The 25273-nt window shown below is 37.0% G+C and overlaps 1 protein-coding gene across 2 annotated transcripts in view; it reads left to right on the forward strand.

Moving 5' to 3' along the window:
- LOC149827415 (chaperone protein dnaJ 15-like) overlaps window positions 1-23387 on the forward strand; it is a 35172-nt gene extending 11785 nt beyond the window's left edge. The window contains exons 4-12 of one of the 2 annotated variants that reach the window (XM_090019357.1): window positions 2804-2886; window positions 2963-3074; window positions 3157-3261; window positions 6628-6678; window positions 21755-21844; window positions 21929-22037; window positions 22118-22266; window positions 22398-22451; window positions 22912-23387. In XM_090019357.1, coding sequence (XP_089875483.1) covers window positions 2804-2886; window positions 2963-3074; window positions 3157-3261; window positions 6628-6678; window positions 21755-21844; window positions 21929-22037; window positions 22118-22266; window positions 22398-22451; window positions 22912-23112 — 954 coding nt within the window. In that variant the 3' untranslated portion in view covers window positions 23113-23387. The remainder of the gene's footprint in view (window positions 1-2803; window positions 2887-2962; window positions 3075-3156; window positions 3262-6627; window positions 6679-21754; window positions 21845-21928; window positions 22038-22117; window positions 22267-22397; window positions 22452-22911) is intronic. The other variant, XM_090019358.1, reaches the window with a different exon arrangement.
- The last annotated feature ends 1886 nt before the right edge of the window (window positions 23388-25273 follow it).

Consider the following 25273-nt stretch of genomic DNA (forward strand, 5'->3'; position numbering starts at 1 on the left):
TAGGACTCGAGGAAGAATCGACTGCAACATAACTGTTTACCACAGGGTGATGTAGGTAGTAGACTCCATTTTCTTCATATCCTCCACCAATCTTCTTCCCCGTCAGCAAATCCTGAAAATGACAACACACAAGATCAAATATCACCCTACAATTTAGCTCTTTTGTAAGACAACTCACTGGGAGTAAACTTTGAGGAAATGAAGGAGCATGAAGAACATTTTCCAACTGCAATGAAGATGATATAGAGACATTTCCCTGATCGATTACCAGGGAGGAACTCCCATCAACTAATGAGACTCCCCGATGTGCATTAATAGCCTTTAGATCTGAAAAATTTTGAGAGTTTCCACATAGATGTCTAGATGCACCAGAGTCAATAATCCACTTACTATCATTGGAAGAAAGATGGTCTTCGGTAGAGTAGGCCACACCAGCTACAGGAGAAGAAGAACTTGAAGGACGATGAGAGACCAACTCTTCATATTCTGCACGACTGTGAGTGATAGATTCACTAGGAGAATTGGTTTCATGCTCCACCTCCAATTTTGTAGCATTTTGTTTCAACGGAGAGAATGCAGGCCGTCCATGTTTATCCCAGCACCGATCTTCTAAATGTCCTAATTTTTCACAATAGGTACATTGGAGTTTACCTCTACCTCCCATACCTCTTCCACGACCTCTGCCTCTAACATTCATAGGATTTTCTCGTCCATAACTAGATGGTACAACTAAAGCAGATGACTGAGATGCAGGTTGAGATTGTGGAAAAAAGATGGTTAGTCTACTCAATCGATTGTATGCATCAGCAAGAGTAAGACCATCAGACCCGGTCAACATTTGGACTTTTGCAACCGAAAACTCTGACGATAGGCCTGTGAGGAACCGAGCAACCATAGTCTGTTCTTGATGATTTTTTTGTTTTAAGCAACACAAAGGCCTATGATCATTCAGTCTCTCAAAGGCAGCCTTAACAGAGGCATAGTACTGAGCCAAAGATTGATCACCTTGCTGCAAATTCTATATTTCTTGTTCAACTTGGAGAATACGACTCACATTAGTCTCTTGAGAATACGTATCTCGAAGAGTGTCCCACATCTGTTTAGTCGTATTGTAATAAATTAAGCCATCTGCAATATGAGGTTCAATGCTATTCATGATCCATGACATAACAATGTCATTATCTTCTTCCCAAGTATTATATTTTCCTGTTTTATCAGTTGGTTCAGATTCCAATAGAATATGCTTTCTACGGTGCCCAAACACGGACATCATAAAAGTTCGGGACCACCTTGCGTAGTTTGTTTTATTTAATTTCACGGAAGAACCATATGAGAACGGATTAACGAAGGCTTTATATTCCTCAATAGCCTCATTCTTATAATCAGATTTTTGAACTTCACCCATAATGAATAGCACAGACTAAGGATCCACAACCAATATAGCTGCTGAAATAGATGTCCAAGTGCACATAAAAAATTGTCATAGTTAGAAAATGCTCTGCTCCACAATATACAGATCTGCTATGGTGATTGCCTTCACCACAATACCTGATCTGTGATTAGATATGAACCGACTAGTTTATAAAAAAAATTATGCAGATCCACGATACAAAAAAGAACACAGACAACGATATGAGCTTTTGAATCTTCACAGCAACTCGAACATATGATCTGAACATACGATCAGATCCAAAAAAAATTGCAGATCCACGACTATATAAGAATACCCTTTTCTGTTTTCGGCAACAAAAAAAATTGACCCACGACACATCAGGTCGTCACCCATGTCACGATATTACTACTGCACCCGAACGTGTATCCACTAGGTTTGGTCGACCAAAACTCATAAACAGATCTCATACAAACTACTCCACTGGGTACCAAACTCATGACAACTCCAGATCTGTGATTAGATCTGAACTAACACGAGCATAAAAGAAACCCACATCAATAGGCTACATTTAGCAAAAAAAAAAAAAAACGCCGGCACCCGATCTGTCACTACCCGATCTGGACAAAAGAAAAATGATCCACTGTAACTTTTAGATCTGATGACATGTCTGAGTCATGACTCTTGTCAGACCTCGGATCTGTTATCAGATCTGTAGCTCTCGGCTCTCGGTCTTAAAAAATAGATCAGGCACACTTTTTGATCCCCTTCACGCAATCTACTATCCTTCACTCGAGTTTTTTTTGGCGCAGAACGCGAGATCACGCTCCCAGGGTCGACTGCTCTGATACCATATGGAGAAAAGAGAGAAAGGGAGAGAGAAGAAAAAAGAGAGAGAGGGAAAGACGTCTGCACGTTAATTAGGTCTAATCATCTATTGTTTAAATAGAGATTAGCCAAATGAATATATTTACATATGGGTCCCTCATTATTTAGAAAATACCAAAAGCAACCTTGAGTAAAACTAAACCATTAAGAGGATGACTTATCTTAACAGTATTGTTTTCTTGATTGCATATATTTACATGGTGCTAATCATGTCAACAAATAACTTATCATTTATGTGTAACTTTGCTGAATGTCTTGTTTTTTCTCAGTTATATTCGTTTACTTGATGCAAATTATCTCAAGTAGAATAACCAATATTTTCTGATTTTAGGTATTTTAAAATTTATCTCCTGGATTAGTTAAGTTTTTACAATTTGGTGATCATATTCACTTCCATGGTACTTTAAATCCATTTTAATGTGAGCTACACCATCATCTTTCCCTTACTGCAGTCCTATTTTATATTAATGTTCTGATTTTCTCTTTCATTCATGATCTCAATTAATATATGTTTGATTCTCTCAGGCATTAGATGCTGAGAGCATGGATATGGAGATTGACCTGTCCAACTTAGGAGCCGTAAATACGATGTTTGCAGCACTGTTCAGGTAAAACTTGTTTTCTAAAGTTTGGACATCTCCAGTTGCTCTTCATAGATGTTTATTAGAGATAACTTTTTTTCAGCAAGTTGGGAGTGCCTATCAAGACCACAGTTTCAGCTTCTGTCCTTGAGGAAGCATTGAAGGGGACTGTGACTGTTAGACCTCTTCGTATAGGAAGTTCCTGGAGCAGCAAGGTGATTATTAGAATTGATTCATGGGGTTATACGAATCATATATTTTTTTAGTCAACTAATTTGCAGATGGTTTCTGTTGTAGGTAGAAAAACAATCAGCTCACTTTTACAGTGTGACAATTAATGATGAACAAGCTCAAGCTGGAATTGTTATTAGAGTAGTTTCAGCTGCCCAAAGCAAATTCAAGGTTTGATTTTTTTTCCCCTTCTTTAAGAAGCTTTAAGTGATTCTTAGGAGCTGTTCTGCTGATGAGAAAAACAATGTTCTGGGAATGACATTTTCTCAAAACATTTGTTCTTTTGATGTTTGGCTACACTTTTTTCAAAACTTCATGCCACTCGGCTTACTGACAAGGAATTGCCATGCATCCTTGGTCTTTTCTGTGTTAGTGACAATATTTTGTTTGATTGATTCTAGGAGCCAAGAATTGAGACAAGCATATCTTCCATTTCTTGGTTTGGATATCATAATCGCGTCATCCACTTCAGGACTAATTTTTGTCTCATTTAAGCAGCCCCAATACCCTTTTCATTTGTCATTGTATTTGTAAATTTTGGTCTAAATTGCAGTTGTTTCATCCAACTTCATTAAAATCAACCGGATGAATTCATCTCAATCCATATTAACCCACTTTAGGAACGCAACACCACTATTCTATTCAAGTCACTAATGGTTGTCACTGAACAAATTTCTCTCACCTAAAAATAATCAATGGAACTCCAAATAAATGCTCAAAAGGTCAACAAACTTATTTTCCAACATTCCTCTAATAAAAATGACTTTAGATGAACTAATCCAACAACACTTCAGTCTGTCCAGAAAGCATCAAGTTCTAAAACCAGGTATGATTGCCTAATGAAAACAAAGAAAATTTTAAAATTTGTATCTTACTCCCGCTCCACTTATATGAGGTGTGTTGCTAAAATCCTTTTTTTGGATGCTCTAATGAAAACATAGTTATCCAAACCTGAATGTCAAACTGGTGTGCTAGGTGGTTGAGAAATGGCTGATGGAAGCCTTGGCAGTCACATGCTCCATTGTTGTACTATTTGTGTTTCCTTTGTATCTTGTTTTTTACCTGAATCATATCTCTAATTAAAAAAAAAACTTCTTCACAAGCTCTAATACTATTCAAATGTAATATTTGTAGATAAAGGTGCTGGTTGAATATAATCTATTTCACTAACTTATTGGAGGATACATAGACGCCCGTGAATTACAAAGAAAGAATGATAAAATTACCAAAATATCCTAATTATGTAGCACATGAATAGAAGTCTAGGACAATATAGAAAGACAAAAATGTCACCAATACTAAAATACATTGTTCACTATATACAACATGCATTGTTTTCACTAAGGTCTACCCGAAAAGTTAACATAGCATAGGAAGCATGTTAATGAGGATTGCTAAATCTGAAACGTGAATCACAATTGTTTGAAAGCCTTTGGGAAATTTGGAAAAAGCTAGGGAAATGCTTTTTCTAGGGTCCTTCCCATACTGAAGGAAAATTGTTTCTAGTCCTCCACTAAATGTGTTTCCTGTTAATGGGAAGCTTATTTTATAAGCATGGTAAATACATACCTCAATAGACTGACATGCCTGAGCTTCTTTATAGAAAGCTTCATATGCACCCAACAAGTGGGTGCCCTACTACCATTCGTGAAGGCAGGACATTGTGAAACCCTTGGCGTGTTACGAGCAATCATGAGCAACAATGCAAATTGTCTTGGGCAACCATGCTGTAGTCTTCTTGCCAATTCCCCAAATGATTTGTTCATTAATTTTCTCCTGGACTTATGTGGTATTAAAATATTGGTTTTTTTGCAAACTAGTCCCTGCATTATGGCTAATTTCCAAAATTGTCCCTGCCTTTGTGATCTTGCAAATCAGTGCCCTCCCTTTTGCTTAACCCTTGTGAATTCATTCTTGGGGTTAAGAGTCATTCCCACATTCTAGTAGCAGTGGCCAAATGCTCATAAATGACCATTTCCCCCTCAATAAATGGCATTTTTTCAAAACATCAATAAGTTACATCCATTTTAGTTGATGGGGACAGAATAGTCAGTTTACATAGCCCCCAAACCATAATTACTGTCTCACTGTAGTTAATTTAACACCCTTTTAACGGAAGGACCTCTTTGTACTAACCTTAGATAAGTGGGGTTGGTTTTGCAAAATGAGATAAGGCAAGGACATTTTTGCAAATTGCCAATAAGACAGGGATTATCCCTAAAACTAGATTTTATATAAAATAATTGTAATACTTTAAACCCACAAGGGAATTTACATAGTATTTTTATTGTAGTATTCACAATGTTTTTTATTCCATGAGTAGCCTCAGTATGCATTTGTTTGTTTTGTTATATATAAAATATGGAGATCTTATGTGATTGTTGTTATGTTGTAACATATATATATATATAATTCACATTGTGCATATATACATATATTTATTCATATATATGTATGTGTATATATTTTATAGTATTTATAGTGTTGTAATAGGAAATACGTATTTCAATCTTTTCACAGTGTTGTAATAAGGTGTGCCCACTAGGGGCACAATAGTCTTTTATAAATTTTCTTTTATTTTTATAACTTAGTACTTAATTTGTAAGCTTGAGGGCATTTAGGTAACAGGCCCATAGAGTTGTTGGGACCTCCCCAACGGCTCTATTTCTAGCTGTGGGACCTCCCCAACGTCTCTATTTCTAGCCGTTGGGAAGGTGCCAATGGCTCTATGGTGTGTGTCAGTGTGTGTTTGTGTATAAATAGGGGTGTTCCCCCTCTTGTAAATTCAATGCTTTCTCAAGCATTCATTCTCAATAATATCTATATTTTTCACTCTTTGTTTTAGCCCCTAAGTGGCTTGTGTGCTTGTGTTTGTATTGACCCATAAGTGGTCTTGATTGTATATGTTTTTGTATTCTTGTATGCCCATAAGTGTCACCCACTTGTACTCTCTTTCTAGTTTTGTTACAATTGTATGGTTGTAAAATCATATAGATGATCAATGTGTTCACATATTCACTGGAAAATTTATTTGCTAATTCTTACTAGTCATCATAGATATTGTTGAAAGATAAGTTTTATCTGAATATAAAATCTTTCTTAGATATTATTCTTATATTTACAATTCTATAACCTGATACTAAGTTGTATGTGTAAAACTTTATAATGATGTACTGATTAGAAGTTATGAAACACAAGGTAGGAACCTGTTAAATTTTTTAAATAAGCCAATTTTGCTTCCTTACTGTTTCTCGATCCATTCCACTCATATTCCTCTGTTTCGTATGAATAAAACCTTGTTTTTTGTTCTCATTTCTCGTAATGCCTCACATTTCCATTTTCATTCCTGAAAGCATCAGTTTTCACAATGCTAGTCAAAAAGGTGTTCTTTGGGAAAGAGAAAAGAGCTCATTATTGGTTCATGGGTGTGGAGTTGAGTAGTTGTTAAGATCTTTGACTAGTGGCTGTTTAATTTTGATGTTGGTCTATTCCTCTTCCAGACGTAATTGTGTACTGGCTCTGAATGTCTTTTGGCAGCTCCTTTATTTTGAACAAGAAGCAAGTGGGGGCTATGACTTGGCTTTGCAGGTAAGTTCACTGAAATACTAGATTCTACTATATTTATTTAAATAAATTTTGCTTTCATATCTATTTATGTTTGTGGTTTAAACCATTGTTAGTTGGCATGAGAAATTCTCAAGATATTATTGGTTGTAAGTCTTGGGTAAATCTTGGTATTTAAAAGTTAACGATATACAAGATAACAAAAACAAGAAAAGCATAGGTGCTATTTTTTTTGCAAGAAAAGGAAACACAAGATTTTAAAAATAAAGATAAATAATAAAAAGAAATTAAAAATTTGAAAAGAATGGCAATATTGTGATTTAATTTACAAACAACAACAACAACAACAACAACTACGCCTTCATCCCAAAACAATTGGGGTCAGCGATATGAACCAAAAAAGAAATTCATTTTGGGTCTTCTACAAGAATCCTTTTCCTCCAATCATTTCTATCCAATGCCATGTCCTCGGTGAGGTTCAAAGCATTCATATCCTTTCCTATCATCTCCATCCAAGTCTTCCTAGGCCTACCCCGACCTCTTTTAACTAATATATTTTCTCATTTCTCCAACCTTCTAATTGGAGCATCATTAGGCCTTCGCCGAATATGTCCAAACCACCGTAAACGATTCTCTCGCATCTTATTTTCAATGGGTGCAACACCTACCATTTTACGTATCTCCTCGTTCCGAATCTTATCTTTTATTGTATTACCACACATCCATCTAAGCATCCGCATCTCAGCTACACTCATTTTTTGAATATGATGTCTCTTGGCAGCCCAACATTCCGTACCATATAGTAAAGCGGGTCTAATAGTCGTCCTATAAAACTTTCCCTTCAACCGCAATGGCATTCTACGATCGCACAACACTCTAGTTGCACTTTTCCATTTCATCCACCCAACCTTTATCCTATGATTTACATCTCCATCAATTTCTCCATACTTTTGAATGATGGATCCCAAATATTTGAAATAATCATTCACCGGTATTTCTTGCTCACCAAGCTTCACTACACTCCCATCACTACTTCGTTGCTTACTAAACCGACATTCCATATATTCAGTCTTACTCTTACTCAACTTAAAACCTCTAGCTTCCAATGTCTGTCTCCATAATTCTAACTTAGCATTAATCCCAGCTCTAGACTCATCAATCAAAACAATATCATCAGCAAACAACATACACCATGGTACATTTTCTTGAATTGATCTCGTAAGCTCATCCATCACTATCGCAAATAGGAAAGGGCTTAAAGCAGATCCTTGATGTAACCCAACCGTTATCGGAAAATTGGTTGTCACCCCTCCACAAGTGCGGACATTGGTTACTACTCCTTTATACATATCTTTAATTATACTAATGTACTTTAGGGAAACACCTTTCTTCATCATTGTCCACCAGAGAACGTCCCTAGGTACTCTATCGTATGCCTTCTCTAAATCAATAAAAACCATATGCAAATCTTTGTTCCTCTCTCTATATCTTTCAATAAGTTGTCTAAGAAGATGTATAGCTTCCATAGTTGATCTTCCAGGCATAAAACCAAATTGATTCTCCGATATCATGACAACCTTCCTCAACCTAGACTCAATCACCCTCTCCCAAAGTTTCATAGTATGACTCATGAGTTTTATACCACGATAATTTGTGCAATCTTGTATATGTGATTTAATTTACAAAACCTGAAAAATATCACATCTTTCTTTTTAATTCTTTTATGATTATAATATTGTAATAATCTTAAAATATCGCCTATACTTATGATAATTACTAAAAGCATGGCTAGACCTATTTGTACCATCAAGGATCAAACATAAGGCATATATAGTGCATTTATGTATTCTGGTTTACTAGGAAGGGGATATCTGGAGATTGTCCTAACTCCTGACCTTTTGACTTTTGCATCAAGCGGCTCTCAGGAGTTGAACTTCCATTTTTGCACTGAAATACAAACACTTTGCCATTGACCTAACTTAATGCATACACACGTGTTAGCCCATCTTCAGCAAAACACATACTAATTCATTTATTTCAGTTTACTAAAAGGGATCTTCAAGTAACAAATTCATGTTAAATTGTTTATTGATCTTCTTGAGCAACTGCAGTTACCGAGTTTATTGATCTTCCTTCTATATGCTATGACGTATAGGATGACTCTCTCTCTCTCTCTCACACACACACATACAGTCAATTGTACCTAGAATCTAGTTGGATTCTCATGACACAAGTTGTTTCTACCCAATCTAACATTGGTAATGTGTTCAACATGGTCGATTTAGTGGGAATTAACTTTAATCATGTTTTTTTCAACGAAAAAGCATGGTTTTTTGAGTTAGAAAAAATTGGTGCATGTATATCCATTGATTTTTGTATCTGCAGAAAAACCATTTCAGAGATTGGATTTTGGCAATTTGAAAGCCGGTTCCACTAGAAAATGTATGTAGGTCACATTTATGGGATTAGTTGACCAAAAAACAAAAAGTAGAAAGAGTAAAGTTTGCTAAGTAATTTTTACATACAAATGATTATAGCAAACTTTAACCCTGTCCTTATATATATATATATATATATATATATATATATATATAGAGAGAGAGAGAGAGAGAGAGAGAGAGAGAGAGAGAGAGAGAGAGAGAGACAACGAGTAGCTCTTTTTTTGAAAAGAATTGTGTTGTATCAGTTGTGTTGATGTTAAATAAAGTATGTCAGACCAAGGTTACCAAACTAGAAAGCGAAAGTGATACCCGAGATGAAAAGTGGGAGCAAGATCTTTTAAAATGTATGAGAAGCGAGAAGCGAGGAATCAATTTAAAAGCAAAAATAGGATTAAAAAAGGAAATGATATGTGATTGAATCGGAAGTGAAATACTAATCGAATGAGAAGGGGATAAAAACTAAAATAAAAGTGACGATTCTTTTTTTTTATTATAAGGAACCCAGGTCCCTCTCTGAAGCTGGGGGGAAACCCCAGGTGGGTCCCCACAACTACCTTACCTTACGTGGCCCACCTCTGAAAGCTACGGACACACCCGTGCGCCTGCGGAGTTTGATCCGGGGTCTTCAACTCAACATCTTCACAACCTCCCGCTGGTCATGCGGGGCAACCCCCGTGATGGTAAAATAACGATTCTTAAACATCATGATTTTGTAGTGTAAATTAAATTCTCAAAATCTAAAAATAATGATTGCCAAGTTAGAGAAAATACACAGTAAGTGAGTGGGAAGCGTGAAAAGAAGCACATATAAAAAATGAAAAGAAGTGTGATAGAATCACATAGAAAGCATGTAGGAAAGCAAAAAAAATGTGGAAAGCATAGGAGAAGCATGGGAGAATCGAGATTCCCATCAAGTTTCGAAAGCGAGGATTTTTGTGCTTCCGATGCGAGTTTCTGAGAAACGTGCTTCCCACCTATCTATGACGCTTCTAGTAACTCTGTGTCAGACAACCTTCAAAAACGTCATTCAAGAGGGATCTAGAAATTGGGTTATTTTTGTATTCTTTTATGCCGCTTATGTATGTAATGCTCTTTCACACACACACACACACACACACATATATATATATATATATATATATATATATATATATATATATATATATAGAGAGAGAGAGAGAGAGAGAGAGAGAGAGAGAGAGAGAGAGAGAGAGAGAGAGAGAGAAGCAAGTGCACACAGAGATACGATTACACGTCCACATGCTGAAGATAGCTCACACTTTCATATCGCACTTTAATGTTCTTACAATTGCACTCGTAGCCATTGGCTATTGAAAGTTCGAGAGGAACCTGTGAAATGAGAAAAGAGGAGCAAGAAATAGAAGAACAGAGGGTGCGGCTGTCACGATTTCAATACTTGAAATCGTGACCTAAACATTGTATTAATAAGTTTAAATGAATAGTATGGGTCCGGGTCTGGTGTAATGTCCAGACCCGAAAGACCCAAAAGAAATAAAACATACAATGGACCATACTTAAGACTCGGGTCCTAATATTCAGACTGTACATACAATGGACCCGGGTCTTAATATCCAAAATATATCCAGAATACACTTTTTCACCCCCCTCAAGTTGATCATGGTTTTGGACCATGAACAACTTGCCTTTAAGCATCCAAAAATGATCTTTTGTCAAACCCTTTGTAAATATGTCTGCAACTTGTCTTTCAGTATTGACGAACTCAGGCTCGATCTCTTTTTCTTCAACCTTTTGTCTCACAAAATGTTGGTCGATCTCAATATGCTTAGCACGACTGTGATGTACGGGATTGAATGACATGTTGAGAGCGCTTTGATTGTCACACAACAAGGTAGAGTGAGATATCTTTTCTCCCACTTCAGTTAGTAGATGCCTGATTCACGTGGCTTCGACAGTAGCGGCAACCATGGATCTATACTCAGCCTCAGTGCTTGATCTAGCGACAGCCTTTTGTTTCTACTACTCCAAGAGACTAAATTTCTACCAATGAAGACACAATATCCTGATGTAGATCTTCGTTCATCAGGGGTCTCCTGCCCAGTCTGCATCACAATATACAGTAAGTTCATGCTCATCCTTGCTGCTAGATGACTGTGGTGAATATATCAATTCGTCCTCAATGGTTCCTTTCAGATATCTAAGGATCCTCTTAACCGCTTCCATATGTCCAGTACGTGGTGCATGCATAAACTGAGACACTTGATTGACTGAATAAACAATGTCAGGGTGAGTGAATGTGAGATACTGTAACATCCCTATTAGACTGCGATATCTGGTGGGGTCCTCATACAGGTCTCCATCATGAATTCTAAGTTTTTGGTGAAGCACACTTGGAGTTTCTAGAGGCTTGCAGTCTTTCATACCTGCCTTACTAAGAACATCTACTGTATACTTGTGCTGAGTGAGAGTCAAACCATGAGCCTGACTGTCAACTTCTACACCAAGAAAGTAACGCAAGACACCAAGATCTTTCATTTTGAACCTCTGGTATAGCAAGTTTTTTACTTCTTTGATGTAAGCTTCAGAGTTTCCTGTGATGACAATATCGTCAACATAGATTAACAGTAGGGTGGTCACATTCTGACTTCTAAAAATGAATAATGAGTGGTCCAGTAGAGAACATGAAAATCCATGCTTTTGAATCTCAAGCGAGAGGCTGTCAAACCAAGAGCGAGATGCTTGTTTTAGACCATAAATAGCTCTCTTTAGCCTGCACACATGGGTTTTACAGTTTTGTTCTTGATATCCAGGAGGTTGTTCCATATAGACTTCCTCCTTCAAATCCCCATGTAGAAACACATTTTTTACATTAAGCTGACTCAGCTTCCATCCATGTTCAACAACCAGGGAAAGAATGATTCGAATCATTCCCATTCTCACCACCGGGATGAAGGTCTCATCATAATCTTGCCCTGCTTCTTGGGTGAACCCTTTTGCCACCAGTCTTGCCTTGTATCGTTCAATGTTTCCATCTGGTTTATACTTTATTTTGTAGACCCATTTGCATCCGACAACATTTTTGTCAGGTGGTCTGAGAATAATTTCCCAGGTTCCACATTCATGTAAGGATTGCATTTCATCATTCATGGCTTCTACCCATTTGGTAGAAGTAGCTGCCTGATAATACATAATAGGTTCATCTTCCTTATTGAGGGCTGTTAAAAACAGCTGAAAATCCAAAGAAAAGTTGTTGTAGCTCACCCACCTATCAATAGGATGTCGTATGCGATTTGATCTCCTAACTTCAAGGGTATGAGAGAGAGTAGGGTCGGTTTCTGAGACGGGATTTAGATGACTTGATGTTCTCGTTCTCTGTCTAGAATAGGAAATACCCTTGTATCTGCTCGGTACGGATGATGATACTTCTTCCTCATTCTGTGATCTCGATGTCCCAGTGGTTTCAAATATTTCTTCTTGCTGCACACAATCTGGAGGACAAACTTCATTGGAATTAGTAAAAAGTTCTGAATTCAGCCAAGGATAATAAACTTCAGTTGTGTTAGAGGGCATGTCTGTTGTGTCGACTCCGTGATCAAAATTTTGCTCATCAAACACAACATTCTTTGATATTTTGATGCGCCTGTTGGTTGGATCATAACACCTATATCCTTTGTATTCGTCTGCGTATCCCACAAATCTACACTTTTGAGCCTTGTCTTGAAATTTATTTCTCAAGGATTGATCAATATGCACATAACAAACACATCCGAAGGCACGCAAATCATGATAATTAGGACGAGCTCCAAAAAGACAGTAATAAGGAGACTTATTTTCTAGAACAACCATAGGCAGTCTATTTATCACATGTACGGTAGAATGAAAAGCTTTTGTCCACAGATTGATGGGAAGATTACTGTCATGGAGCATACTCATGACACTTTCAACGATATGCCTATGTTTTCGCTCAGCAATCCCATTTTGTTGAGGGGTGTGTGGACATGACACCCTTCTTCCTATCCCATTATTTTGAAGAAAAGAAATAAAGTCACTAGATCTGAACTCCCCACCTCCATCGCATTGAAAAAATTGGATAGACTCAGCGAATTGATTTTTTACTAAGGAAAGAAAATTTTGAAACAAAAGGAAAACTTTTGACTTATTTTTTATGAAATATATCCAGGTGTATCTAGAATAGCTATCAACAAAGATTAGGTAGTATCTGCTTCCAGATCCAGAGGCTTGGGGTGGGTCCCCATACATCAGAACAAATTATCTCAAAAGGTTTTGAAACTCTTTTATTAATGGAATGAAAAGGCAATACATGACTTTTGCATAAAAGACAACTAGAACACTTCTGACTTTTCTCATCCCCATTGAGACTTTCTTTTGGGATGAGATTATTCAAGACAAGTTTCTCAATAAAATGACTCCCACAATGTCCTAATCGTCTATGCCTTAAGAAATGCTTATTACATTCAGAAATACTAAAAACATTTGCAGAAGAGGAAGAACACGACTCTAATGAAGACTTTGAATCCAGATGAGCAGGGCTGACAGAATGACATGGAGCTTCTTCAAAGACATACATATTGCCTCGTCTCTTTCCTTCAACGAATGTTTCTCTCGTACGAAGGTCCTTGACCTGCACAGAAAAGGGAGCGAATTCAACTGAAGCATGATTATCATCAATAAGTTTGGAAACAGAGACAATATTTTTCTTGATGTTGGGAGCATGAAGAACATCAGAAAGTTCAAGGGTGGAATGTGACATGGGAATGACAGCTTTTCCAACATGAAAAACAGGATGGTGGGATCCATCGCTAGTGACAATTTTACTTTTGCCAAAATAAAGAATAGGGTTGGAAAGTTTACCTGCATCACCAGTCACGTGAGTGAGTTGCTGCCCCTGAGTCAACAAACCAAGTGCCTTGATCATTCTGCTTCAATTTCAATTCTGACAAAGCGGATATCAACATTTCTTTAATCTCTTCACTGTCTCTGATATTGGTGAAATTTCTTTTGGGTTCTGTCTGTGAAGCCTTTCCTTTATTTTCTGGATTGTGCCAACAATTCGCCTTGATATGCCCCCTTTTGTTATAAAGGAAGCAAGTGGGGATGGATCTTTGTCTTTGTGCATGAGTCATCATGTTCGGAGTGGGGAGCAAACCACGTCCTCCGTGTCCATTTCGCCCTTGTCCCCCTCGTCCTCTTCCTCGACCGTAAGTTACTCCTGTGGCAAAAATTTCTTGGGAATTTGTATGAACATGAGTTTCTTCAGAAAAACCCTTCAGAGTCATTTCGTACTGAATTAATTTAGCTCATAACTCATCAAAGGTAGGAAGGGCAGGTAGACATAATAATGAAGTAACGATCATATGATAGTCAAATCCCAATCCACTCAGAGTTTGTTGCACCATATCACTGTCACTTACTGCACATCCTATAACTGCAAGTTGGTCTGTGATAGTCTTCATCTTGTTCAGATATTTCATGATGGTCATGAAATCTTTTTTTAGCAACTGAAATTCCCTCTTGAGAAAATCTATCATCGCCTGTGAAACCTGTGAATACGTCTGAACTAATCTCTCCCAGAGTTGCAGGGCTGTATAATTGTCGGGAATGGCAACAAGGGCCTCTTGGGACAGGGTAGAAGTGATATATGCAACTACTGACTGATCTTTCCTTTCCCAGTTGAGATACTCCACATTTTTAACATACACAATTGAACTTACCCCTTTGTCATCTTTCTCTTCTCTCGTAACAAACTCTAGTGGTACTGGAGTGGTTCCATTCAGGTGGCCTAAGAGTCCTTGGTTCCTTATAAAAGGGATGATTTGTCTCTTCCAGATCAAGAAGTTTGAGGTGTTTAGCTTTTCGGAAACAAGCTGATTGAGAAAACTCGAAGAAATGCTCGATTGAGAGGAATGAGAATCCATGAAGAGAAAGAAGGGAGGAGAAAATTAACAATAATAATCACGAAGTGAAATGCTCAATTTGTTGCCGAGAAGGGTACTAGTCACCTTTTTTTTGCTCGACTGTCACTTTTCAAGAGACTGACGATCTGAGTCTGTCATATCCAAAAAAAAAAATTCCTTTCCGCCTTTTATAAGGCTTATGTTTGAAGCAATAAAAAATTGAACAAATAGCAGACAAAACACAGGTAAAATAACATGAACAGTCAACTGTTTTCTGAATACCAAATGAGTCAGCGAGAATAGAAAGACAAAATGGAGATGGAGACGCTGGTTAGGAATGAATTGATACTTCAATCAAAAGAAAAGGAACACGCAGAAGGGAAAATGCCTCAGATCTGCTGCAAATATGTGATCAAATCTGGATATATCAGACGAAGAAGGAGGAGAACTGAATATTGGAGAATATTTGAGATATTTCCAAGTACAAACGATCAGACCAAAACAGATCGACTTTAGGGACTCATGTGATGTGAAATTGTCTATGAAGAGACAATACGCATACAAGCATAAATACTTTATAAAAGAAGTGTACGAAGACACTCTCACAACACTTGAGCAAAATACGCAAAAAAGCGTAAAAGTAGCAAACATGCAATAATGCATGTATTTAATAAAAAGGAGCAAATGCTTGAGACTCTCAAGCTTAAAGAGTTACAAGGGAGAACACCCCTATTTATACAAAAGCAAGGAGGTGCAAGGGGGGGCTCCCAAAGGAGTCGTTGGGGAGCCCCCAACGGTCACATTTGTGACCGTTGGGCCCCCTCCAACGACTCTATTGGGGGACCCCAATGCACCTTTTAAAAAAGTAAAAAATAAAGAAAATAAAAAATAAAAAGAATACAAATTACAAAAATAAATTACAACATATTCCCAAATGGGATATGCGCAAGATAGGAAATTACAAGAATACCCTTTTCGGGTAAGAAAATAAAATATGTATATATATATATTTATATATGTAGAGATATATATACATATAATATATTATATGTATATGTATCTCTATGTATATAAGTATATATATTTATACTTACAACAAGGTTTTAGAGATACATTTTAACACCCCTCCCTCAAACTTACGGTGCGATAACCGCAAGTTTGACAAGAAGGAAATGAAATCTGGGCGAACATAGCGCTTTTGTGAAGAAGTCTGCAAGTTGATACTCGGATGTCACATATGGAAGATCAATGACCTTCAAATATTCTTCTCTGACATAATGGCAGTCCATTTCTATATGCTTTGTTCGCTCGTGAAAGGTGTGATTCTTGGCAATATAAATTGCACTTTTATTGTCACAACATAACTTTGTTGGTTCTCTGATAAACACTCCCATATCTTCCAAAAGGCGTCGAATCCATACAATTTCCATGGTGGTAGATGCCATGGCTCTATATTCGGCTTCAGTGGATGACAGAGAGACCTTCTGTTGCTTTTTGCATCTCTATGAGATCAAAGACTCACCTAAGAAAACACAAAATCCAGTGGCGGTGTGCCGGTTACTAGGGTCACCTCCCCAATCTGAGTCAGTATAAGCAAGCAATTTTAATTCAGAAGAAGAAGATAAAAATACTCCCTTATTCATTGTTCCCTTCAAATATCTGATGATGCGAAGGACAACACTCATATGAACGGTTGTAGGAGCGTGCTGAAACTGACTGGCGATGTGTATAACATGTGACAAATCGGGTCGAGTGATGCTAAGGTACATTAAAGACCCTACCAACTGCCTGTAAGGAGTAGGATCGGTTAGAGGAACACCGTCGTCAATCTTCATTTTTGATCCCACGACTTCAGGAGTTTCGCATACTTTGTCATCAGAAATACCTGATCTGTCAATAATCTCAGAAGCAAGTTTAGACTGAGATAGAAAATAACCACGTTGCGAATAGTCAACCTCAATTCCAAGAAGATATGTCAGAAAACCTAAGTCTGACATCTCAAATTTTGAAGTCAAGACGAACTTAATACCCTTGACTCCTTGAACATCATCAGCTGTAATTAATATATCATCAACATAGAGTAATAGTATCACAATCCCTGCATTAGATTTTCTAGTAAATAAAGCAGCGTCAATATAACATGAGGAAAAACCATTTTCCAACATTACACTGATAAACCTGTCATACCAGGCTTTGAGGGCCTGTTTCAAACCATAGAGGGCCTTTCGAAGACGAAGAACTTTATCTTTAGGAATCTTCATGCCTGGTGGAGCATCCATATACACTTCTTCGTTAAGATCACCATTTAAAAACGCATTTTTCACATCCATTTGAAAAATGTTCCAATTTTTAATAGATGCAATAGTAATAAGACATCTAACTGTAACCATTCGGGCTACAAGAGCAAAAGTTTCTTCATAATAAATTCCATACTCTTGCCCATACCCTTTTGCAACTAAGCGAGCTTTATACATTTCTAGAGATCCGTCGCTCTTAGTTTTAACCTTAAAGACCCATCGACAACCTATAGTTTTCTTTCCTATAGGTAGAGTTTGGAAATCTCAAGTTTCAGCCTTTTTAAGAGCATTAAGTTCATTTTGCATAGCTTCTTGCCATTCAATACATTTTTTAGCTTCTTCAAAATTCCTTGGTTCAAAATAAGAGTGAATGGCACTAAGACAAACCCTATATCGGGGTGAGAAAGAATCAAAAGAAACAAAACGAGTTGGAGGTCTCCTATTCCTTTCAGATCTTTGGTGATCGACAGTAGGAACAAGCTCACTATATTGGTCAATAGCACTTCTAAAGGTGTCTTGGTTTCTACGAGTGTAGGTTATTGGATCACTTGAAATTCTACTTTCTTGTTCATTGAGTGAGTTATGTTCACCAACGTCATCATCATTTTCCTCATCATGATTTGATGATACATCATCATCACTAAATATATCATCATTACTAGACAATAAGTCAAATAGAAAGGAATAATCAAAATTTTCTTGTTGAGAAACATTTTTTTCAAAGCCACTTTCATTTTCTAAAAAAGTTACATTTCTAGAGACATACAACTTATCATCTCGAAGATCATAACAACGAAACCCTTTTTGAGTTTCGGAATATCCAAGAAAGGCGCAAGGGATAGCCTTGGGAGATAGTTTGTCATTCTTATCCGTAAGTATAAAACACTTGCACCAAAAAACCCGTAACCTACTATAATTCAGGTTCAAGCTTATATAAAATCTCAAAAGGGGATATTTTTCCTAATATCCTAGATGGTAAGCGATTTATCAAATAAACAGAAGCAAGAGCTGCTTCTGCCCAAAAGCTTTTAGGAATGTTTTGAGAAATAATAAGGGTCCTAGTGGTCTTAATGATGTGCCTATGTTTTCTTTCGGCCAACCCATTCTGTTGAGGAGTTTTATGACAAGACCTTTGGTGAACAATTTCATGATCCTCAAGATATACTTTAAATTGATTGGAGAGATATTCCCCTCCAGAATCACTTCTAAATATCTTTATATTACTGTTGAATTGATTCTTGATCATTGAATGAAAGGTTTTAAAACACGAAAAAACTTCATGTTTGAACTTAAGAAAATAGATCCACGAATATCTGGAAAAATCATCCAAAAAAATGACATAATAAGAAAAGCCTCCTTTTGAAGCAACATGTGCGGGTCCCCAAACATCCGAATGAACAATTTCGAAAGTTTTAGAAGAGAACATAGTTCTTTGCTCAAAAGGTAAACTTTGCATTTTTCCGAGAATATAATCATTACAAGAAAATGAACTTTTACATAGATCTTTTGCAAAATGTAGTTAAGACAACTTGGTGATATTAGGATGACCAAGTCTTTTGTGCCATACATTTATATCTTTGTTTTGGGCCACATTACAAAAAGATTTTGGAACTTGAAGAGATTCCATATAGTATGTCTCTTTTTATAAAGCCTTCCCCAATCAATTTCCCGGACCGGCGATCCTGTATTAAACATTTATCACAAGAGAATTTAATATCGCAACCATGGTTCGAGAGTTGAGAAACAGAGAGAAGGTTTAAGTTTAGTTTAGGTATAAATCTAATTTTTGGAATAAAAAAATCTTGAGTTTCAAAATTACCTATTCCTTTAATTTCAAGAGAGGATCCATCTGCAGTGGAAACAAAGGAGGGAAAAATATTTTTTGAGAAATCGAAAAGTGAAAACATGTTTGGGGACATATGAAAAGATGCACCAGAGTCCAAGAGCCAAGAGACTTTATCTGGAAAAGAGGAAGTAGACACGGCGGCACCGGAGGTAGCTCCCTTGAGGAGAGGTTGAAGGGCTTCTACTATTTGATTTAAAGAGAGTGACCCACTTGATGATGCCTCCTCCTTTTGCGGTACACCGGTGGTAGCCATTGCGAGAAGCTTTTTCCACTTAGGACATATGGGTTTGATATGTCCGGGTTCTTTACAAAAATGACAAATAATTTTGCTATAGTCCCTTTTTCCTCTTTGCCCACCATTTTCACTTTGATTTTGTGATTTAAAATGAGGGGGACGATAGGTTTTTACATTGTTCCCGGGTCTTGATATGGCATTGACCTCATTGCTTTCTTCATGATTACAAGGAACCACAAGAACACTTGATCTTTGTTTACATAAACTCATACGAGTCTCCTCACCACTTAATTTGGTGAGTACATCTTCAAGAGAGGGAGGTGTAAATGAGGATAGAAGAGAAGACCTTATTTGCTCAAATTCGGGTCTTAGCCCATTCAAAAAATTGAAGAAACGATCTTCTTCAAGTTGCTTGTGACGGAGTTTAATTGCCTCTCCACTCCATTTTGGTTCAAGCATGGCTAACTTATCTCAAATGGAAGAAAGATCAACAAAATATTCCCTAATAGTCATTTCACCTTGAGTAAGAGAGAGAGCCTTCTTTTGAAGATAATACTTATGAGATAGTTCCTTCGATGTATACATTTTCTCAAGATAATGCCAAGCTTCCGATGCCTTTTTGAATTTAATAATGTTGGCATTAATCTTAGTTTCAACGGATGAAAAGAACCAAGAAAGAATCTCGAAATTCTTCATTTCCCATTCATCGTGCTTCTTAGAATACTCTTCAAGAGCTCTAACCCTTTCTTCTCCTTCAAGAATCTTGATTTCACTTCTGTTTGCCACAGTTATTTTGGGTTCCGGTTCTGGAATTGTGCCTTGCACATAACCTCATAACTCCTTCCTTTTTATGTGAGCTTCCATGTTTCCGGCCCAAATATGATAGTTGAACCCATTTAATTTGAAGCCAAGAGTAAAATGAGCCTCTTTTTCGCCCATTATGAAGTAAAGAGAAAGGGAGAAATAGCGTACCGACACAATATTTCAAATGCTAGCTTGCGCAAGATTCTTCTAAAGTATTTGAAAAGCAAGATCCACCACTTCAACCTCTAAAGATTCGGAGGCACGCTTTTCGAGGCACTTTGAAAAGAAGAGAATCCCACAATCCTCTATCACCAACCAAGCTCTGATACCATGTGAAATTGTCTATGAAGAGACAATACGCATACAAGCATAAATACTTTATAAAAGAAGTGTACAAAGACACTCTCACAACACTTGAGCAAAATACACAAAAAGGCATAAAAGTAGCAAACATGCAATAATGCATGTATTTCATAAAAAGGAGCAAATGCTTGAGACTCTCAAGCTTAAAGAATTACAAGGGAGAACACCCCTATTTATACAAAAGCAAGGAGGTGCAAGGGGGGGCTCCCAAAGGAGTCGTTGGGGAGTCCCCAACGGTCACATTTGTGACCGTTGGGTTGCCCCCAACGACTCTATTGGGGGACCCCCAATGCACCTTTTAAAAAAGTAAAAAATAAAGAAAATAAAAAATAAAAAGAATACAAATTACAAAAATAAATTACAACATATTCCCAAATGGGATATGCGCAAGATAGGAAATTACAAGAATACCCTTTTCGGGTAAGAAAATAAAATATGTATAAATATATATATTTATATATGTAGAGATACATATACATATAATATATTATATGTATATGAATCTCTATGTATATAAGTATATATATTTATACTTACAACAAGGTTTTAGAGATACATTTTAACACGTGAAACGTGAGTCCACCAGAAAATCAGGGAGAGAAACGAGGGATGAGGGAACTGATCCTTTTGGATGTTTTAAAGTTTCACGTTACCGTGATGAAATTAGGGATTTCACGTGAAACATGAATCTACATAGAGGAGATAAAGGAGAGAAACATGATTCGCGTTACTGTGATGAAATTAGGGATTTCATGTGAAGCGTGAATCCACAAAGAGGAGAAAAACACGAGAAATGAAGAACACGAGAGAGATAAAACCTCAAACCTTTAGTTCTGGTTGAACCCTTCTGTGAAGCCCCTTCGATCCTGGATCTCGGCTCTGATACCATGAAAGTTCGAGAGGAACCTGTGAAATGAGAAAAGAGGAGAAAGAAATAGAAGAACAGAGGGTGCGGCTGTCATGATTTCAACACTTGAAATCGTGACCTAAACATTGTATTAATAAGTTTAAATGAATAGTATGGGTCCGGGTCTGGTGTAATGTCCAGACCCGAAAGACCCAAAAGAAATAAAACATACAATGGACCATACTTAAGACTCGGGTCCTAATATTCAGTCTGTACATACAATGGACCCGAGTCTTAATATCCAAAATATATCCAGAATACACTTTTTCAGCTATAACACAATGTTGCCTCTTATGTACTTCCATATATGCAGGAAGATAGTGAGAAAACTGGGAAGGTGACATCTGCAGGGATGTACTTTTTGCATTTTCAGGTCTATCGGCTAGATTCAACAATGAATGCAGTATGTGCAGCTCCTCCTTTACTTTGTTGTGGTATTTTAATCTAGCTTCTGTAAGATGTGTGGAAATATTTCCTGCCTATGCAGTTAGCGATGACCAAAGACCCTGAATCTGTATTTTTCAAAAGATTGGAAGGCCTCCAACCATGTGAAGTTTCAGAACTAAAAGCAGGAACCCACATATTTGCTGTTTATGGTTTGTATTTTTGCCTCCATTCAAGTAATTTGGAAGCCATGATTTTTTTTGTGTGCAAATTCCTCACTTTCTGGTTTTAGGTGATAATTTTTTCAAGCCTGTAAGCTATACTATTGAAGCCCTTTGTGCAAAGTCATATGAGGATACAACAGAAAAACTAAAGGAAATTGAGGCCCGGATTTTAGCAAAAAGAAATGAGCTGCGGCTGTTTGAAGCAGAATACAGAAAGGTTTTCCCATTATTCTTTTTCTTTTCGTTTTTTTTTGTCTCCTATCCACCCGTCTCTTGACCTTATGTATGACTGAAGTACTCATTTGTGTTGAAAATTGCATGAGCATTTCCCTAATGATTGTCGTGTAGGCTTTGGCACGTTATCAAGAAGTAATGAACAAATACAACCAGGAGAAGCAAAATGTATGTAATCTGTCCTGCTGTATATTTTTACATCTACTTCTACTTTAGATTGTGTACTTGTACTTTTAAGTTGTTTTCTGGCTTCATCTTGTATTTGCTGGTTAATGCTTCATAGCCTTGTAGTTCCATATTCTGTCCATGTGTAATTGTTCTATCCTTTTTTTAATTAAATATCAAGTATCTACTTCAGTTGGTACTTTGATTTTAAGTTTTGTAATAAAGACCAAGTTCTGAATGAAGTGGTAGCAATCTACTTCAGGTTTTATGCGTCATCATAAGGCTCATACAGAGTAATGGACATTCTGAATAAATGAGACAGAGAGAGAGAGAGAGAGAGAGAGAGAGAGAGAGAGAGAGGGCATGGTTGCATTAACAACAACAACAATAATAATTTATCTTGCTTTGTACATCTGACCTTTTCTTGTCATAATATGCTTCAATAGCATTTCTATTCATTCAGGTGGATGAACTGTTGAAACAAAGGGATGGTATCCAGTCCTCCTTTACCACAGTCAGGACAGTAACTAATGCTTCTGGGAGCAGTAGTACTGGCAAGTCACCCGGTAAGGAACCTGCTGATGAAAGTGGTTCCGAGGGGAAGGACTGGAACCCGTGGAAGAAGTGGATTCCAATGGGAAGCTCAAGCAGAAAAACAAGATAAGATTGAAGAGCTCGCTCCTATCAAAGAATTTATCAAAAAGTGCACTACTGGAATGAAAGTCAGATTTCATTTTTGAATAGGAAATGTGTGGCTCTCAGCAGTTCCCTCATTTGGGAATAGTGTGTATCCTTCAATTTTGATGTAATATGAATTGAACTAGCTTTTGATTCAAGCGATGTATGTAAAGCCGTCCATTGATTTTTGTACAACTTTTTGAACCATTTGTGCTTTACTTGCAATTAATTCAAAAGAGAAAAGACTATGTTCATGTTGTATGTTGTGTACCTAAGCCTGTTTGTAACTTGCTATTTGATTCAATGTCTCGGGAAACTCTGCTTATCGTTTTTGTTAGGGGTGGACATCAGGCTAGCCTTGGGTTTCTAAAATCACATTTCATGGCTTATGGGGTGGTGTATCCATATCCCATCTGGCTGCTTGATCTGTGCACTGAACCAGCTATTGTGAGAGAGCATCGTATTTCATGGGCTTCAATATTTTGAGATTTTGAATTTCTTATAATTTTATCACAAGAAATTCAATGGGCTTCAATTATCATAATTTTGGGGAAATTTCAAAATGTGGCCTATTTTAATGTTTCATGGTTTTTATTTTGATAATAATAGTTTTTATTTTTTATTTTCAATGTAAAAATATTAGTTTTTATTTTGTATGTTTTGTATGCCCATATATTGTTTCATTGTATATGCACCAAAATTTTCTGATATTTTCAAAAAATAAAAATAAAAAGTTTAACCTGACATTATTTCCCCTTGGTTATACAATCATAATAATGAGATTTGTGGCTATTCTTTTCACTCTAAGACTGGTTTGACAATCTCTGTGTTTTGTGCATGCGTGAACATTTTGAAGACTAGGAAGAAAATAAGTGCTTTTAAAATACTAAACAGAACTCAAGTTTATTGCATTTGTTACAGCTAAACATTATATTAATGACATTTGAAATTACATTTGGAGATAACATATTATTTTCAACACTAATAATCCATCTTAAAAGCCATATTGTAAGAAATCCACCTGTTTCCTCCATCATGACCATCGATAATGACAAGAACAGGATATGGAGATTTATAGCCTCAGTGACCTAACAAATTGACTATGATCAAATTTAGCCCATGATGGTAATGGCTTATTCAAGATAAACAAGTTTATTCCAAGTGCTCCAAGCATATATAGCCACATCTATAAGTGGGGTGACTTCCTTAAGGGGCGTTTGATTGTGCAGAACAGTCCTGTCTAGACATTCCTGGCCGGGTGCAGAGGTGTCTTGGATAAGTCAAGTTTTTGTCCCCTGGTGTTCCGTTCATTGTTTTTTTTTCCTTTTCTTTTTTTCTTTTTCTCTCAGGTGCTCCTAACATCACTACTCCAAGGGGAGGGGTAGAACATCGATGGACACCAAAAAGATGTCCGATTGGACAGGTGGGATGCCATGTTCCAGACGTTCTATATGTCCAACGTTTGCTTCGAGCATGTGGAGTGTGGACAGCTGCAACCCATGGACTCTGCTGTCAGTGCAATCAAAGGATCGATGCAAACTGCTCAGATTTGTGCAAGATCTATGCAGAACCAAATTGCTTAATCTAACCAAACATTTTCTATCTGGATCTCTGTGTAGGGACTTTAGTGTATCGAACCTGATTAGCTACCTAATCTTTCTCCGATCTAAATTTTGCATTAAAGAAGCTAGCTCAATTTGATTGTTTACATGATTGGAATTGAAACCCTTCAGAGATCTGACCAAATAGCCAAAAAGATACGGCACCCAATCAAGCTACATGGGCTTGCTGAGCAGAGGGTATATATTGACTCAAATTGAATGTTCTTGCATTCCTAATTTCAGTAAATCTTATATGGATATTAATTCTGTAGTGCAATAACGTACACAATGAAATTTGAAGAGAAATGAATGTGGAAATTGAAGTGAAAGCAAACACCTAGTCTAAGGACTAAGTTTAGGGTAGGCTGAATTCTGACCTGAGTCTAATCTCGGAAAGCAGGGCTGATTTGCCTAGTAAGTGCGATAAGCATAAGTTGAAGCCACTTTACGTGTAAAATTTGAGTATCTGGAAAGGCCTGGGATTAGGGATGTTAACGGATGGGGTTTGAATTGGATATACAAATGACTGATTAATGTTTAGTCAGA

This window comes from Nuphar pumila, chromosome 10 (genome assembly GCF_984573655.1).
Source record: "Nuphar pumila chromosome 10, dmNupPumi1.hap1.1, whole genome shotgun sequence".
NCBI lineage: Eukaryota > Viridiplantae > Streptophyta > Magnoliopsida > Nymphaeales > Nymphaeaceae > Nuphar > Nuphar pumila.